This window comes from Hypomesus nipponensis, chromosome 7 (genome assembly GCF_054491055.1).
Source record: "Hypomesus nipponensis isolate SF chromosome 7, ASM5449105v1, whole genome shotgun sequence".
Classification (NCBI taxonomy): Eukaryota; Metazoa; Chordata; class Actinopteri; order Osmeriformes; family Osmeridae; genus Hypomesus; species Hypomesus nipponensis.
This window is the reverse complement of record NC_140367.1, coordinates 3,690,001-3,707,500: the sequence shown is the minus strand read 5'-3', so window position 1 is coordinate 3,707,500 and position 17,500 is coordinate 3,690,001. Positions and strand designations below refer to the sequence as shown.

Sequence of the window (17,500 nt, the reverse complement as noted above, 5' to 3'; positions counted from 1 at the left end):
GAGGAGAGAAGAGGGAGGGAGTGAGAGAGAGGAGCGGAGAGAGGAGCCGAGAGAGGAGCGGAGAGAGGGAGGAGAGGTAGTTAAGGTCAGCAGCAGCAGGCAGGCAGGCAGCAGCTCTCAGCAGCGGCAGCCCCCAGCGTCCCTGTTTGAACGAGGCGCCCACTTCTTCTTCTCTGGTTAATGTGTGTGTGATCGCGTTCCTCCTCCTCCTCCTCCCACAGCAGCAGCAGCAGCAGCAGTTGGCCGCCCAGCAGCTCGTCTTCCAGCAGCAGCTCCTCCAGATGCAGCAGCTCCAGCAGCAGCAGCACCTGCTCAACATGCAGAGGCAGGGCCTGCTCTCCCTGCCCCCCGGCCAGGCCGCCCTGCCCGGCCAGACCCTGCCCCCAGGTAGGACCCGGGCTCCGACCAGGGGGGGGGGGGTGAGGGGGGGGGGGAGGTCAGGCCTTAAACTCCGACTGAGGCACGTGGCTGATGTCGGCCGCGTGCTCTCACACGCTCTGTTTTCTTTTATCTCTTTCTCTCTCTTTCCCTCTATCTCTCTCTATGTTTCATTTGTGTTTTCGGTCTCTTGTTAAGGTGTCCCCTTTGTTGTACTATATTTAGTCGTGTGACTTGAGGACTTTGTGTGTGTATTGGTACTGTTCCGTCCTTTGAAATGTATGTTGTCTTTATTTTATTTCTGTTTCTCTCTCTATATTCTTCTCTCTGTGTGTGTCTGTTTGTCTCTGCCTTGGCTCTGTCTCTGCCTGCTTCTGTGCTTGTGTTTTTCTCTCTCCCTCTATTCCCTCGCTCCCTCGCTCCCCCCCTGCCACCCTCTCTCCTCTGGATGTTGTTGTTGTTGTTGTTGTTTACTGCCTGCCAGGGAGCTGTGGAGGACAAGCAGAGACGGCTCCATTTTCTCCTCTGCAAGTCAACACCTGTATGTTGTTTATTAAGATGGCGGGTTGGCAGAACGCAACAACAACAACAACAACAGCGGAGAGAAAATATGTGCTGTTTAATTAGCGCAAGGAGTAAACAGGAGGACAATACTCATGTATCTCCCTAGACTGTATCCTCGTCGCCAGCTGAATGGAGAGGGAAGCTCAGTAATCAATGTCTGTTTCCCTACTGAGGGGAGGCGACATCACTTCCTTATCAGACAGGATCCTGGTTACAGATGGCCTGCAGGGCAACGATTGTCTGTCGACAGGTTCAGCCAATAGGGTTCACCTCCAGGACATCCACATGGCGACAGGGCTGTAGCTAAGATGTTGATTTGTGGCGTTCAAGTTAGTCTACAGTGAGTCACTCTATCCTACTCTTTTTCCTCCCTCTCCCTCCCTCCCCCCTCCCTCCCCCCTCTCCCCCAGCCGGTCTGAGCCCAGCAGAGCTCCAGCAGTTGTGGAAGGACGTGACAGGAGGTGGGGGTCACACCATGGAGGACAACAGTCTGAAGCATGGCGGGGGTCTGGACCTAACAACCACCAACTCGTCCTCCACTACCTCCTCCAACACCTCCAAAGCGTCGCCGCCCATCTCCCACCACTCCATCGTCAACGGCCAGTCCCCCGCCCTCAACTCCAGAAGAGAGAGGGAGAGAGAAAGAGAAAGAGAAAGGTGAGGCCGTCCTCACGCACACACAGTCGTGATACAGCACTGAGTTGAGAGAAGTGTTGAAACAGGGATTATTACCTGTAAGTACCTTCAAATAGGGTTTGGAAACATGCTCCTAAGGGCCTTTCACATCACACAGACAGATCCCTGCTATCAATACAAACTACTCACAGAGCCCCAGCCAAGCAGCTTGTTGTTCTGTCAGTTTTTTTTTTTTATGTGTACATACATCAGAGATGTTCCGGAGTCTTCTGAGCTTGGTGTTTGTCCCTGTTTAGAAGCACAGAAACATATTTGTTCCTACAGGGACGGCACAGTGTTTTGTTTGTTTGTTCAATAGTTTCTAACTGCTGTGGTAATATTCCAACCCCAGCTTTGTACTCCCCAGGGAGAGCCAGAGCTATTGAACACGTTTAGAGTCCCATCATATCAAACACACACGACTGCTCGCAGGCAGGCAGACAGTACCACAGTTTGACTGCGAAAGCAAGGTAACCCTTGCAGACATTAAGTATTTAGTGGCTTGTTTTATTCGTCTTTTTTCTTCTTTTTTTTTTCCTTTCTTGAAATCACCTAGCTCGCGCCATGGTTGTCATGTAAACAGAATAACTGATGTGGAGGGTGTGCGTTCTAGAATGTTTATCCCTGTGAAGGTTCTGCATTCCTGTTGTTGTTGTCTTCATCTGTGTTCCTTCCTGTTCTGTGTTAGCAGTGTTCTTTCCCTATCTGTCTATCTGGCCATGCATTATTCAGGAACTTTAGCAGGATATAATAGGGAGGCAGGTACCTAGCGAGCACTGTGGGCCAGAATTCACTACCTCATTGGAGGTGGAAGTGCTGTGTAATTGGTTTAAAGTAGACGCTATCTCTTCCGACGCTAAAAGGGGTCTTGAAAAAGATATCTGTAGAGGCAGGTGTCCCTGTAGGAAAATAAGAGTTAGAAAAATAGGTATTTGGGTGGGAGGGCGGTGGAGGGATGGAAGTCATTTGATCTGTTGTGGCTCCTTGGGGTATATGGAGCCTCGTAACGTTACAACAAAAAGATTGTAAAGGAGGCCTGTTCACTACCTGACAGTTCACAGACAGACAAGAGGACATCCTGACTGTAAAACACACACACTCACACACAGAGTATACTAACAGGCAGAAGGCAGTGAACGCCTAAAGGTTAATCTGTCATGTTTAACCGGATGTGATGTCTAGGAGGGTCAAGGCTTATTTGGCTGCCATTTTAGGGAGACAGACCCTTTTCATGTCCTTAAAGAAAACACGATGCTGATAAGATTACTCTCCTGATGAAAACGAACCAGATGTGGGGATTTTCAGTGTTTACTTTAAAGAGTCACTGTTATCTCCAGGAGATAAAAATGTCGGGAATGAGAAAAAGGACAAACTCACGCACAAAAACACCACACACATCCTCCTCTTTTATGAAGTCACACTTCCATCCCTGTCTTTATTGCCTTCATTGTACTACCCGCCCTCCTCCTCGTCCTGTTTTTATCTGCAGTCTTGGCAGTTGAATGCACTAGACCAGTGCTGAACTGACCGCTCGTCTCTGACTTGAACCTGACAGCAACATGATGCCTCTAGCTATTATGACTATGACGACAATCTCTCCCTCTGTCTCTCTCCCTCTCTCTCCGTCTCCCTCTCTCTCCCTCTCCTTCTCCTTCTCTCTCTCTCTCTGTCTCTCTCTCTCTCCCTCTCCAGCTCGCTCCACGAGGAGAGCGGAGGGTCCCACTCTCTCTACGGTCACGGCGTGTGTAAGTGGCCCGGCTGCGAGAGCGTCTGTGACGACTTCGGACAGTTCTTGAAGTAAGTTCCTTTCCCCGGGTCCTCCCCTCGTCTGTCGTCTCTTCATCTGTCCTCAGCGCTCCTTCCTCCCCCACCCTCTCCTCCCCCACCCTCTCCTCCCCCACCCTCTCCTCCCCACCCTCTCCTCCCCACCCTCTCCTCCCCCACCCTCTCCTCCCCACCCTCTCCTCCCCACCCTCTCCTCCCCACCCTCTCCTCCCCCACCCTCTCCTCCTCACCCTCTCCTCCCCACCCTCTCCTCCCCACCCTCTCCTCCCCACCCTTTCCTCCCCCACCCTCTCCTCCCCACCCTCTCCTCTCCACCCTCTCCTCCCCCACCCTCTCCTCCCCACCCTCTCCTCCCCACCCTCTCCTCCCCCACCCTCTCCTCCTCACCCTCTCCTCCCCACCCTCTCCTCCCCACCCTCTCCTCCCCACCCTCTCCTCCCCCACCCTCTCCTCCTCACCCTCTCCTCCCCCACCCTCTCCTCCCCCACCCTCTCCTCCCCACCCTCTCCTCCCCACCATCTCCTCCTCACCCTCTCCTCCCCCACCCTCTCCTCCCCACCCTCTCCTCCCCACCCTTTCCTCCCCACCCTCTCCTCCCCCACCCTCTCCTCCTCACCCTCTCCTCCCCACCCTCTCCTCCCCACCCTCTCCTCCCCCACCCTCTCCTCCTCACCCTCTCCTCCCCCACCCTCTCCTCCCCCACCCTCTCCTCCTCACCCTCTCCTCCCCCACCCTCTCCTCCCCCACCCTCTCCTCCCCACCCTCTCCTCCTCACCCTCTCCTCCCCACCCTCTCCTCCCCACCCTCTCCTCCCCCACCCTCTCCTCCCCACCCTCTCCTCCCCCACCCTCTCCTCCTCACCCTCTCCTCCCTCATCCTCTTGTCTCCTTTTCTTTACCACGCAGGATGTTGTTTGTGCTTGTAGCCTGAAAATAGTAGTAGTACAGCTTCAGATTTGACCCAACCAACCTCACACCAAGAGTGGGAAGCTGCCATTTAATCCCCCCCCGGCTCAAGAACGGCTTAGCTTCTAAACCGGCGGAGACCTTGACAATGGCCCTCCATACCCCAGATAAACACGAAGGTCACACCTGGCCCGTCTCTGCCCCTGCCTAGTCTAGCACCCTGCATCCCCGGCCCCAGAGAGAGAAGCCTGTCTCGGTGTGTTCTGAAGTACGGTTTGTGTGTGTGATGAGGGAGCGGTGGTTATTATGGTCTGGTTACTTTGTAACGAGGTGTAGAGTTCCATTCACCAGAGCCAGCTCTCCTGTTCTGAATAGTGGCGCGTCTAACAAAGGGATAAACAGGCAAGCGCCTCAATGAGACAATTAGATATTGGAGACAGACAGGCGAATCGGAAGGCAGGCAGAGATGCAGACAGTCAGGGGGCTAGTAACGCTGAATTTAAACAACCCCAGATTCACACTCAATCTGCCAGGTTCCGTTGGCATCGTGGAGGTACTGATAGGTTTGTGAAAAGCGTCAAAACCTAATGGCAACTTGTACAGACACACGGCCCCCCTAACAATGGATGCTTTCACTGTTGTCATGGTGCAGCCCGCGGCCTGAACGAACTCCTCATGCTCCACCAACAATTTAGTTAATTAGCTCATTTGTAATTGGCTAGGCTTTGTTGTTGTGGTGTTAGTGGGGGACATCAAAGGAGAAGGTGTTTGCTGTGCGGCAGATTACAGGTTATCACACTGCCACTCTGCAAAGGAGAGGGTCTCTCTCTCCTCCGCTCACGCGCTCAGCAAAGAAAAGAGAGGAAGTCTTCATTTGAATATTCTAATTTGATTTGCAATTAACTGTGAAATAATGATCTCACAGGCATTTTTCCGGGGTGGAAATGTCCGTGTAAATTCGACGTAAACTCATTTGGAAACCAGGGCATTGTTCCTCTCATAGTGAGCGGCTTGCTGTGTGTTCCCTGTGCAGGGAACAGGAGCGCTGTGCCCCACTGTGCTTCTGCATCCACAGGGAAGGGCAGACTCTATATGCCACACTCATAGACAGTATACAGTGTCAGACACCCTGTATATATGACATCATTGTCGAAAGTAGATTATACCAGCGTGGGCTCCCTGAGCAGAACAGAGCAGTTTATCCATCCGCTTGTGTCAGGATGTGTGATCTGGCATGGCCAGGCAGGATTATCACCCCCCCACACACACACACACACACACACACACACACACACACCTTCCAGTCCCAGTCTCTCTTCCCCCACCTAAGCACCGCTCTACCCATCCAGTGCTGGTGTCCTGCTTCACACACCTCCGTCAGTGTACGGCTGTAGCTCAGCGTCCGCTAGCTGGACTGGGCTGTCTTATCCAGGTTAGAGCACAGACGCACAGCAGAGAGCCATGCGATGGGGCGTCCTGGAGGCTTACACACCCGTGTTTGAAGATGCACAGGTGGGGTGGAGGCAGAGCTGCAGACAGCCCCACAGGGCCAGGCTAGTGGAGCAGGAGGCTGGGTTTACAAAGTCTGAGCCGTGAAGGCCACTCTAACGGGAGGCGTGGTAACCAGGACTTCCTGGTCTGCTGCGGAGCGGAGCAGGGTTCCGCTGTAGTGGTGCATTGTGGGTGTCAGAGGTTCGTGTACTGTAACCCGAACATGAAAACACACCCGCACAGAGAAGACAGGTACAAAGTGGGATCTCGCGCACTACAAAGATGGCTGCCTGATGGCACGCCTTAGAGAGGAGCTTGCCGGTGTCAGGGAGAATCGTTTGATGTCTTAGGAGATGCATGTCATCTCCACGGAACAGCCAGGTACACACACACACACACACACACTGATGCGTTCACACACACACACACACACACACACAAAATTGAAGGCGGTTTACAGAAAATAGGTGTCAAGGCTGTGTGTCACTGTAGAAGCGGGAGCGTTGTAGCTAGCAGCAGGAGAGAGACACGGCGACAAGGCGTTTAGTAATCTTTTGTTGTGTTGCAGAGAGAAACTTGTCAAGATCAGCATTTAATAGCTTCTCGATGTTCTTTCAAGTGTGTTCACCTGGAGATGTAGCCCAGAGGTGGCGGGATGGCACCAAGCATTAGCTCGCAACTTCAAATGAAATATTAGCGCGTAAGGGTTTCTCAAGTTGATGGGAATGTATGTGTGTGTGTGTGTGTGTGTGTGTGTGTGTGTGTGTGTGTGTGTGTGTGTGTGTGTGTGTGCAGGTGTGTTCTCTGGCTAGAATATGAATTCATGATAGACAAGGGAATAGCTTATTGCACCATTCTATCTGTTATGGTTTAAATTATTTTACACAGTTATTGTTGTGTACACGGGTTGGCATAAAGCATGTGAATCAATAAAGAAATGTGTGATAGACTAACTTCACAGCACATCACTTTGACTATTTGGTTACGCTAATAATCATTATATAATGGATCCCTTTAGATGCTCCAGTTTTCTCATTGATTTTCCCTCCATCTTCTCTGCTCACACACACACACACACACACAAACACACGTCATTATCATCTCTAATCAAGAGTCTTTGTCTTATGCTCAAATATATCCATACCCACCATCATCCACCACCCACACGCACGCGCACACACAAAACACAAGTACACACACCCCGCCTCCTTAAATCTATGCACCCTAACCCAACCAGACACTGTGTTCCCTCCCTCCCTCCCCCCTCCCGCTCCACCCTGGCCCTCCAGGAGCTGCATGACTGGGGGTGGAGAGGAGACAGGACCACAGCCACTAACCTGACCGCTGGTGTCTGGGACCGGCAGCTAATTAAACCCACCGGATGGGGGGAGGTGGGGCGGGGGGGGGGGGGGGTGCATAGGGTCCAAAGGTCTGCTAGGGTGTAACAAGCCCTTTAAAACGGAGGGCATTACTACATTACTTATGCACTGTAGGCTAGTAGGCTGGTTGGCTGTGGTGGGGAAGAAGGGGTGGGGACACACACTCTGTTGTGTTTTTCTATTTCTCTATTTCTACCCCCCCCCCCCCCCCCCCGCCTATCCGCCCTCTCCCACCCCCCTCGCCCTCCATCTCTCCCTCCATCTCTCCCTCCATCTCTCTCCAGGTTAACTGTGCTGGGGTTCATCACATGGGTAATTCCCTCCTCCAAACAGAAATCAATAAGCCTATAAAGTGACCCATAAATTACAGCAGTGTTTGTTCAGACCTGTCAGCCTCTCATCTCTCTCTCACCCTCCCTGTCCCTCCCTCACCTCTTCTCTCTCCCTCGACCCTCAACCACCCATACCTGTCTGTATCTCTCACACACACACACACACACACACTGCATCCCCCTTTCCATCTCTGTCCATGGGATGTTATTAATGCAAAGAGGAGCGCAATGCCATTTCAATATTTCATATGCATGCAGTAATCTAGGTATAATCACCCTGCTAACTGGCAAGCAAGAGAGATTGAGAAGGAGAGAGAGAGAGAGAGAGAGAGAGAGAGAGAGGGAAAGAGAAAGAGAGAGAGAGAGAGAGAGAGAGAGAAGAGAGAGAGAGAGAGAGAGTAAAAGCAGATTGAAGACCACTGTACCTAGAGGCCTTAATGTCTCATACACAAGCCCCTTTTCTTCCTTCGCCCCCTCATCCCTCTTCGCACGCAAGAGAGAGAGAGAAAACAGCTGGTTGTTTGGTGAGAGGTAAAGTTAATAAAGATTTTGGTGTATGAGGAGGTATCTTCAGGGAGAGAAACCTGCCCAGTCTGCTGCTCCGGAAGCAGCTGTAATTTATGACACCCTCCATACATCAAGAGCAGGAGATAGCATTCAGAGCACTGATATGAAAAGGGTATTTGCAACATTAGTTCCCTCTTCCTGCGAGGAACGTGATTAAATGATTAATGAAATGCTCCTTTGCATGCGCATTCTGAAGCAGCAATTAGGCACGGGCCGAAGAACCACATAGTCCAGCCTGCCTCACCCCCCCCAACCCCCTCCTCCCCAAGCCTGCCTCACCCCCCCCAACCCCCTTCTCCCCAAGCCTGCCTCTAGTGTACCCCCCCCTTCCCTCACACACCTCCCCTCCCACACACACACACCTTTTAATGCTATCTCATTCTTGATTTATAATGGAAAATTTCTGAGCATTAGACCATAGATGGTTACAAAAGCATAAAGGGGAGGGAGATGGACTGCTTGTGAATATGCTGGGGGCTATAATTGAAAGGTACTGAGCTATTGTGATTACAAATGTCCTGTTCTGCTTTGATTGGCACACCAAGACAGGTACCTGAATGAGGTCTATTGTTTTGCGTATCGCTGATAAACAATAGTACAGGGCGAGCAAGAATAAGAAAAATAATACATGGAGAGAGCTTTGGTGTGTGTGCGTTTTGGAGTGTGTTTTGGTGTGTGTGTGTGTTTGTGTGTGTGTATATGTTCATGTGTGTTTGTGTGTCAGGGAGTGGGCTAGGTTGCAAGCTCTTACTAATGTACTGGAGGCAGTGCTGTGAGTGATCATTGGAGGGTCTGCAAGCTAACCTGTAATTACAGCAGGGAAAGTGGCAGCACTGGCATTTCAGAAGCACGGCTGCTCAAAGGCTGCTTTGTGAGTTTGTCACTAGTGATCATTTAGATACAGGCTCATTACCCAACATCATAACACCTTCAAAAACCTTTTTGGCCCACGTGTGTGTGTGTGTGTGTGTGTGAGGGGAGAGCGTTTATGTCCATGCTAATGGTCAGGTTCTTTTGTCTCCTGCAGACAAAATCCAATCAACAGTAGGCTTCATTTACTGTTGGGACTGTGTGCTAGTCTTTATGCTAATGAGCCAGCTCTTGTTACCTCAGTGCTCCTGTGAAGGTGCTCCCTGTGAACACCAGAGACTGGGTGCTTGGATTCCCATTGCTTCTAACGTGAAATGACATTTATTGTTTCCTGTAAATTAAGAAGGCAGACGCTTGTGCCAGGCTTTAACTTGTTTTTCTTTCTTATATCTCTAAAATATATCATATGGGGGTTGGGGGGGTTGTTTGTTTGAAGAAAGAAAAGCACCACCCCTGACTCTCTCTCCCTCCCTCCATCCCTCCCTCTCTCTCTGTCTCTCTCCCTCCCTCTCTGTCTCCCTCTCTCTCTGTCTCCCTCTCTCTCTGTCTCCCTTCCTCTCTCCCTCCCTCTTTCTCTGTCTCTCTCCCTCCATCCCTCCCTCTCTCTCTGTCTCTCTCCCTCCCTCTCTCCCTCCCTCTCTCTCTGTCTCCCTCCCTCTCTCCCTCCCTCCCTCTCTCTCTGTCTCCCTCCCTCCCTCTCTCTCTGTCTCTCTCTCTGTCTTTCTCTCGCTCCATCCCTCCCTCTCTCTCTGTCTCTCTCTCCCTCTCTCCCTCCCTCTCTCTCTGTCTCTGTCTCTCTCTCTCTCCCCCTCCCTGCAGGCACCTTAACAGTGAGCACGCCCTGGATGACCGGAGCACGGCCCAGTGTCGAGTCCAGATGCAGGTTGTTCAGCAGCTAGAGATCCAGGTAGGTCTGCCCCTCCATCCTCCCACTCTGGTACCCCTATCTGAGCTGCTCTCTCCCTGGTAGGCCCTATCTGAGCTGCTCTCTCCCTGGTACCCTGAGCTTTGCTCCTCTCCCCTGCAGGGCTGGGTAGTCTTGACTTTTGGTAGCATGTGTTTGTGTACATAGACCTGTGTACCTCCTCACCCCTGTGCTGCAGGGTGTGAGGGCCAGGTTAGTGAGAGCCCATGTTAGGGAGAGCCCAGGTTAGTGAAAGCCCAGGTTAGGGAGAGCCCAGGTTAGGGAGAGCCCAGGTTAGTGATTGCCCAGGTTAATGAGAGCCCAGGTTAGTGAGTGCCCAGGTTAATGAGAGCCCAGGTTAGTGAGAGCCCAGGTTAATGAGAGCCCAGGTTAGTGAGAGCCCAGGTTAGTGAGAGCCCAGGTTAGGGAGAGCCCAGGTTAGGGAGAGCCCAGGTTAGTGAGCAGGGGAGGAATCTGAACTAAATAGAGGACACGCTGCTGCCTGCAAACAAAGAACTCCTCAGTCACGCGCAACAAAAGCCATTATGATGGGTTTTAATTGAATAACAAGCATGCGTCTTATTTTCCTTCCCTGTTTTCCAATTAACACGAGGTGCCTCTCTCTCTGTCCCTCTTCTTTTCTCTCTCTCTCCCTCTCGCTCTCTCTCTCCCTCTCTGTCTCTCTCTTTCTCTGTCTCTCTCTCTCTCTCTCTATCCATCCTGGTCGGCTTAGTTAATTAAATTGACTTTGCACCTAAAGAAAGCTCTCAAAGGGAGGGAACTATTTTTGGGAGTTGGAGCACAACCTTATTAGCGTGTCACGCCGCCTAGAGAATGAGGCCTTTGGGTTGAACAACAGTGTTATGAAGCATGTACGACTACACTGCACTACCTTCTGTCCTACCTAGTCACCTACCCTGCCTTATTTCCTTCCTAGTGCCCATCCCTGTGTCCTACCTACCTAGTATCCTACCTTGTGCCCTGTCTCCTATCCCCAGAATCCTGCAGTCTTTCACAGCTCCCGTCCTGTGCTTTGCATTAAGCCAGCTTGGTGCTGATCTGAATGCAATCCAAGCGTTCCCAAAACACAGTCTCTTTCTTCTACGCTCTGATAAACTGTTTGTATTTGTGTGTTGAGGTTTTTCGGGGCATCTTAGAAAATGAATAATTCTTGTTTGAAATAAAACAACGTATTGTTCCATTCCTCAGACACCCACAGCTACTCAGCTTTTGCTGTGTGACCAATTAGAGTAGTGTAGGTGTTTCATGTCTTCCAACCCCCCCCCCCTTCCACAACACCCATCTCCCCCCCTCTCTCTCTCTCTCTCTCTCTCTCTCTCTCTCTCTCTCTCTCTCTCTCTCTCTCTCTCTCTTCCTCTCTCTCTGCCTCTCTCTCCCGTGTTCTGTGAGCCGTCAATAGTAATGAGGCCCAGTTCAGTCCTGTGTGTGTGTGTGTGTGTGTGTGTGAGTGTGTGTGTTGATGCTGTGTGTGTGTATGTTGGTGCATGTGTGTGTGTGTGAGTGTGTGTGTTGATGCCGTGTGTGTGTTGGTGTGTGTGTGTGTTGGTGTGTGTGTGTGTGTGTCGATGCTGTGTGTGTGTGTTGATGCCGTGTGTGTGTTGGTGTGTGTGAGTGTGTGTGTGTGTGCGTGTGTGTCGATGCTGTGTCTATACCCCGGCTTTACATAGCGAGTGCAGCCTTGCCGTGCACCCTGTCCCGGCCAGGCTGTCAGTGTGGCTGAGGTAGATTGATGATAGTGGGCCAGAGGGGCCACTAACTGGACCTCTGAGGGGCCGGCAGGCAGTGTGGAGGCGGACCCTGCCGGATCTCTGTTTGGAGGACCCCTTCACCTCCCTGCAGCTGCCGGCTCGCCTCCATCCCCCCAGCACGCCCCTAACAGTGTCCACAGGACTTTGAGCAGGCTCTCAGGATCTCTCATTTACGGCCAGAGTAGCTTGTTACTGTCACAGACTCCCTGACCTAAATTCTACTATTGACAAAAAGATGAAGTGCTATTTGTTTTGCCTGACCTCTTAGAACTCTCTCCCCTCCCCTCTTTCCTGTCCTCCTGCCTCGCTCGCCCTCCGTCCTCTCACCATCGGCCTCGACCGTTCTCTTTTGCTCCTGTCTTCTTCGTTGTGTTTTCTTCTCGTCCTTTGTGTGTGGGTGTGTGTTTGTGTGTGTGGATTGAAGGAAGACAGACTGGGCATATGCAGGATTCATTACAACCAGACAAGCTCGATAACAAGACGTATTACTGCTGCAGTCTGGGGAAAATCACTCATTTCTAAAACTATTTTTTTCCTCCCTCTCTCACTTTCTTCCATTTCTCTTTTTGTCTCTCTTTCCCCCCTCCCACCCCCGCTCTCTCTTCCCCACCCCCTCCTCTCTCTCTCTCTCTCTCTCTCTCTCTCTCTCTCTCTCTCTCTCTCTCTCTCTCTCCCTCTCTCCCTCTCTCCCTCTCTCCCTCTCTCTCTCTCTCTCCCTCTCTCTCTCTCTCTCTCTCTCTCTCTCTCTCTATGTCTCTCTCTCTCTCTCCGCTAACAGCTTTCTAAAGAGCGCGAGCGTCTTCAGGCGATGATGGCCCACTTGCACATGCGGCCCTCGGAGCCCAAGTCATCTCCCAAACCTGTGAGTGCATATTGCTCTGTATATCTGTTCCCTGCCGCGGCCACCATAAACAGCCTACTCCCTCTCCACGAGGACCCGGGCTGAAAATGAACAGTTTAACCAGGCCCGGCAGTTAAAGTAGCTGATGGAGGGATAGAGGGATAGCAAGGCAATAGGATTTGTAATGTCGGGTCTCTCGTCTCCTCCCATTCATCTGCTGTTTGATGTGATGTGTGGTCTGCAGGCTGAGGGGACATTAGGCGTTTGGAAGTCTATTAAGGCTCAGTGCTGGAGTCCTCGGACAAAACTACAGGCCCATTTCACTCTGCTGGATATAATGGCCAAAACAACCTGTTGGCCAACAGTGGTGTTCATGTCTGGAACCATGAGCAGCACTTAGAGCAGAGTGGGAGAGGAGAGATGATATTTCATTTTGACAACAAACACCTGAGATAATAGCTGAGCTGATAAAGATGGTGTGAGATCAGAAGAACCACTAGAGGTTAGGCTGGCATTAAGAGACTCAATCAGACACAAAGGCTCAAATAAAAGTACAAGTTGTGCATCGGTGGTTAAAAATGTTTTATCCAATTTTGACATTTTCATTGTTGTATTTAACCAAAAAACATAAGCTTGTCGAAAATGAATTACATTACATAAATGTAATTTATAAAAAAATGTTTTTTTTTAACCCAAAAATTAAGGGTGATTATTTACCGAGATGTTATTTTTGGGAGCACAACATCGTTAGAGTGTTTCTGCTGCTTAGTAAGTGCCTCATTTCAATAGAATAATTTTCCTCATCACCTCCCTTCATTTAAAATAGATAATCACAAGATAGAATAATTATCGGATAATTCCATCAGGAATTGACTGCTGCTTTTTTTTCCAAAATTATTATTCAATCTCCCTCTCTCTTTTTATTAATCTTCAAAACTCAGCAGATTGGTTACATCAAGTCTAATAAGGAACGTTCAGCCTATAATCCAAGACTGGATATGAATGAATGATGTTAATGATGTATTGCATTACATAAACCGCACATGAAAGAGCTGCTAATTGCATTTGATGGCGTATAATTCACACGGAATTCTAAACACAACCGCCCCAGCATCAGTCTCAAGGCCCGCCCTTCTTAAAGAGAGGTGTGTGCGAGAATGAACCAAGGCCAGGGAATGATACCTATGCCTTATCCACACAATACACACTGTATATCCTCGACACACACAAACCCATCAACATGCAGCAGTTTATGTGGAAGCACCCCACATATTTGATAAATATTAATAGTATGAATGTATCAGCAGGGCTGGAATTGACTCCAATAGGTTTGCACTCCAGCCTCAGTAGCTATCAGTGGTGTAGTGTAAGGTTCAGGGGCTCAGTCTGTTATATGACCCCATTTACTGTGAGAATGGCACTTCATTAAATGTTACCTTTTGGCCATGCCGTGGTCGGAGGAGAATCAAAGTTACCAAGGCTGCAGGTCCTGAATAATGAGCTTTCCCTTTTCCTCCTCTCTCTTTAGCCCAACCTTGTATATAGATATTCAGATGAGCAGGAGGAGGCAAAGTACTCATCCCAGCCTCTCCCCCTTGCTCTCCTCCACGTTAGACGCTAATAAATTCCATTTTGCAAATACGGAGATCGCACGCCGGCAAACATGTTCCGCTTGTTGCCGTACCTGGTAGGGGGAGAGGACGGGGGGGGGGGGGGGGGGGGGAGGGGAGAGGGAGGAAGGAGAAGGAGAAGAAAAAAATCTTGTCCTAACATTATAAATGTACATGCCACACACACATATAATGTACACTCACACACACAAACACACACACTTATAGGATTTATTATGGAGAGGTTTTCTGCTGTTTGACAGCGTATCACAGTGTCTTTGTAGGAGCAGTCTGAAGATAATGACAGGTTCACAGGCTGCTGCTGCCATGGGCTGAACGGTATTGGAAAGCAGGATTACAGGGAGGGACTGGCTGGCTGTGGTGAGCTAGCAAGTCCCGTAGGGATTTGAACACGTTTCCCGATCTGTCTGGGATAAAGCCTGACATGCAAGCACCGCTCTAGCACCGTTATGACAATTAGCACAGTCAGAATAAAAAGCTGCTGTTGAGTCTGTGATCTTAGTCGAGTACAGAGCACATCTGGTTCCATCTGGAGCCACATGGGGTTACTTCTCCTGTTTCTTATTCCTCCTCCTCCTTGGTGCAGTGGTGGAGGGAAGGCCGTGTTAGCAGCGGTTAGCTAGCTGCCGCTCAGCCTGCTCCAGGCCCCTCCCCCTGCTCCAGGCCCCTCCCCCTGGTGCATCACTACAGCTAAGTGGAGATGTAACCATCAGCTGAAACCCATACATCCACTCAAGTATCCAACTTGACATTTCATTGTATTTATCAACATGCTGCAATGACTGTTGATGCTTCCATCCCTCCCTCTCTCTTTATTTCTCTCCCTTTCTCGCTCCCTTTCTCTCTCTCTCCCTTTCTCTCTCCCTTTCTCTCTCTCCTTCTCTCTCTCCTTCTCTCTCTCTCTCTCTCTCTCTCTATCTCTCTCTCTCTCTCTCTCTCTCTCTCTCTCTCTCTCTCTCTCTCCCCTCTCTCTCTCTCTCTCTCTCTCTCTCGCTCTCTCTCTCTCCCTCTCTCTCTCTCTCTCTCTCTCTCTACCACTTTTCCAGTCACTTTTAATTCCAATGTCCTGCATTGCATTCCTCTCGCAAACTCGTAATTAAGGCAATTTAGTTTGAATATGTAATGATGTCATTACCGTTCCACCTAAATTAGCACTGAGACTAAAAGGTCAGTCAGGAATTTTACAGTTGGTTGGACACTCTCACATGAGATTTGGGAGCTGAGTTCAGAGAGAGGTATGAAGGAAGCTGTGGACCAGTGTTTTCAGGGTAACTGACACCCAGAGATGACAGGCCCTTCTGGGAGGAGGGAGGCTCCGGGCCAGGGGCACAGTCGCAAATCTGTACCCCAGGAATGTGCAGGCAGGGTGGGTAGAGGCTGGGAGGACAGAGGCAGTTAATCTCCCCCATACTGTATATTGTACTGCTCTGGTTCTGTCTTTATCTTCCCATTCCCCCTCCCAGGAGGGCGGGATAGAGAGATGAAGAGGTGGATAGAGAGATGAAGAGTTGGATAGAGAGATGGAGAGGTGGATATAGAGATGGAGAGGAGGATAGAGAGATGGAGAGGAGGATAGAGAGATGGAGAGGAGGATAGAGAGATGAATAGATGTGCAGGGAGAACACAGTGGATGATCATCAGATAATCTTTACCAGCATGCTCTAATTAGTGAAATCAACTGATACAATTTATCCTGTAATTAGTGAAGAGGAGTGGCCTGCTCTACAAGTCTTGTTAGTGGGATGGCAGCTGTAGAGGAGAGAGAGAGAGAGAGAGAGAGAGAGAGAGAGAGAGAGAGAGGAAACCTCCTCTCTTATCTGTCAGACCCCCCCCCCGGCTTTCTAAAGTAACATCTTCCCTTTTTGTCTTCTCTCTCCTCCCCTCCATCCTCTTCCTCTCTCCCTCCCTCCCCTCCCCCCCCCCCCCCCTCAGCTGAATCTGGTCTCTAACGTCACCATGCAGAAGAACCTCCCCTCCATCTCCCCCCCCAACTTACCTCAGACCCCCACCACGCCCAGCGCCCCCGTCACGCCCATGTCCCAGGTGCCCCAGGTGCCCTCAGTCCTCAGCGCTGCCAACGTCCCCAGCATGGGCGCTATGCGCAGGCGCCACTCAGACAAGTACTCCATGCAGCTCTCCTCAGGTAGGACCCTCTACTCTGCACTGCACACACACCACACACACACACACACACACACACACACACACACACACACACACACCACACACACACCAGGGCTGGGAGACCCAGTTGCCTAATTTGTGGAAAGCAATATGTTTGACTGTAGATACTTGTTTTTTGTTTTGTTTTTTTGCTGTTGTTTTGTTTACATTTTTAATACATTACTTGATTGCAAACTTACAAAAAGGTTTACAGATATTTTACATTTCGATGAGAGTGGTTGTTTTTTGTAGTTAAGTCTCAGCTTGCTGTTTACAACAGTGGGGAGTTGCGAGATTTCGAAAGACCACTGTGTTTAATCACTTTGTATGCAAATAGACAAGACCCTCTATGAGTGTAAATATTACATGAATGTTAATTAAGTTCAAATAGAAAAAGATACAATATTTATTACATTTAACAGTTTGGTACATTAAGCTTTGCATTTTAAAATGCCTGCCTTTGATGTTTTTATTTACTGTCTGTTTTTCGAGGGAAGATGCATGAATTATTCAAGGTCATACTGTACTAAAGATCCACATGCATCTTATATTACGGATGTATTAGTGTTTAAGATGTCTCATGAGAAAGATTAATTAAAAATGCATTTTGTTAGACATGGAAAATGCTGATTTGATGTGTACTCCCCCCAACACCCCCTCTTCTCCCCTCTCTTTCTCTCCCCATTTTAATTTGATGAAATCCTAAGTGAATTCAATACCTAAAGGAATAAAATTTACCAATTATTTCAGGTGGTGACACAGTATTTATTTTTCCAGAGATTGCCCCAAACTACGAGTTTTATAAGAACGCAGATGTCAGACCGCCATTTACTTATGCAACCCTCATAAGACAGGTGAGTGGAAAATAAATTAACTTTGCCTGATTAGATTAAAATTAATTGCTGCTTGAATCGAGACAGCTCTGAGTATGTGAATGTGTGTGTGTGTGCCTGTGTGTGTGTGCCTGTGTGTGTGTGCCTGTGTGTGTGTGCCTGTGTGTGTGTATTCTGGTCATGCAGTCTAGTTAGTAAACCATTATTTGTGTCATCTAATTTCAGGCCATCATGGAGGCGAACGACATGCAGTTAACTCTAAATGAAATCTACAGCTGGTTCACGCGTACTTTTGCTTACTTCAGACGCAACGCTGCCACTTGGAAGGTAACCCTCCCTCCAGACCTCTTCCTCCCATAGTTAAACCTCCTGGCGCTATCGTCCTCTCATCCCTGCTCCCTTGCCCCCCCTCC

The 17,500-nt window shown here is 49.8% G+C and overlaps 1 protein-coding gene across 1 annotated transcript in view; it reads left to right on the top strand.

Annotated features, from left to right (window-relative positions):
• foxp2 (forkhead box P2) overlaps positions 1-17,500 on the top strand; it is a 110,292-nt gene that overhangs the window by 79,270 nt on the left and 13,522 nt on the right. Inside the window, exons 9-16 of the mRNA XM_084701338.1 lie at positions 222-387; positions 1,353-1,599; positions 3,310-3,414; positions 9,766-9,853; positions 12,398-12,481; positions 16,024-16,234; positions 17,005-17,108; positions 17,313-17,414. Coding sequence (XP_084557464.1) covers positions 222-387; positions 1,353-1,599; positions 3,310-3,414; positions 9,766-9,853; positions 12,398-12,481; positions 16,024-16,234; positions 17,005-17,108; positions 17,313-17,414 — 1,107 coding nt within the window. The remainder of the gene's footprint in view (positions 1-221; positions 388-1,352; positions 1,600-3,309; positions 3,415-9,765; positions 9,854-12,397; positions 12,482-16,023; positions 16,235-17,004; positions 17,109-17,312; positions 17,415-17,500) is intronic.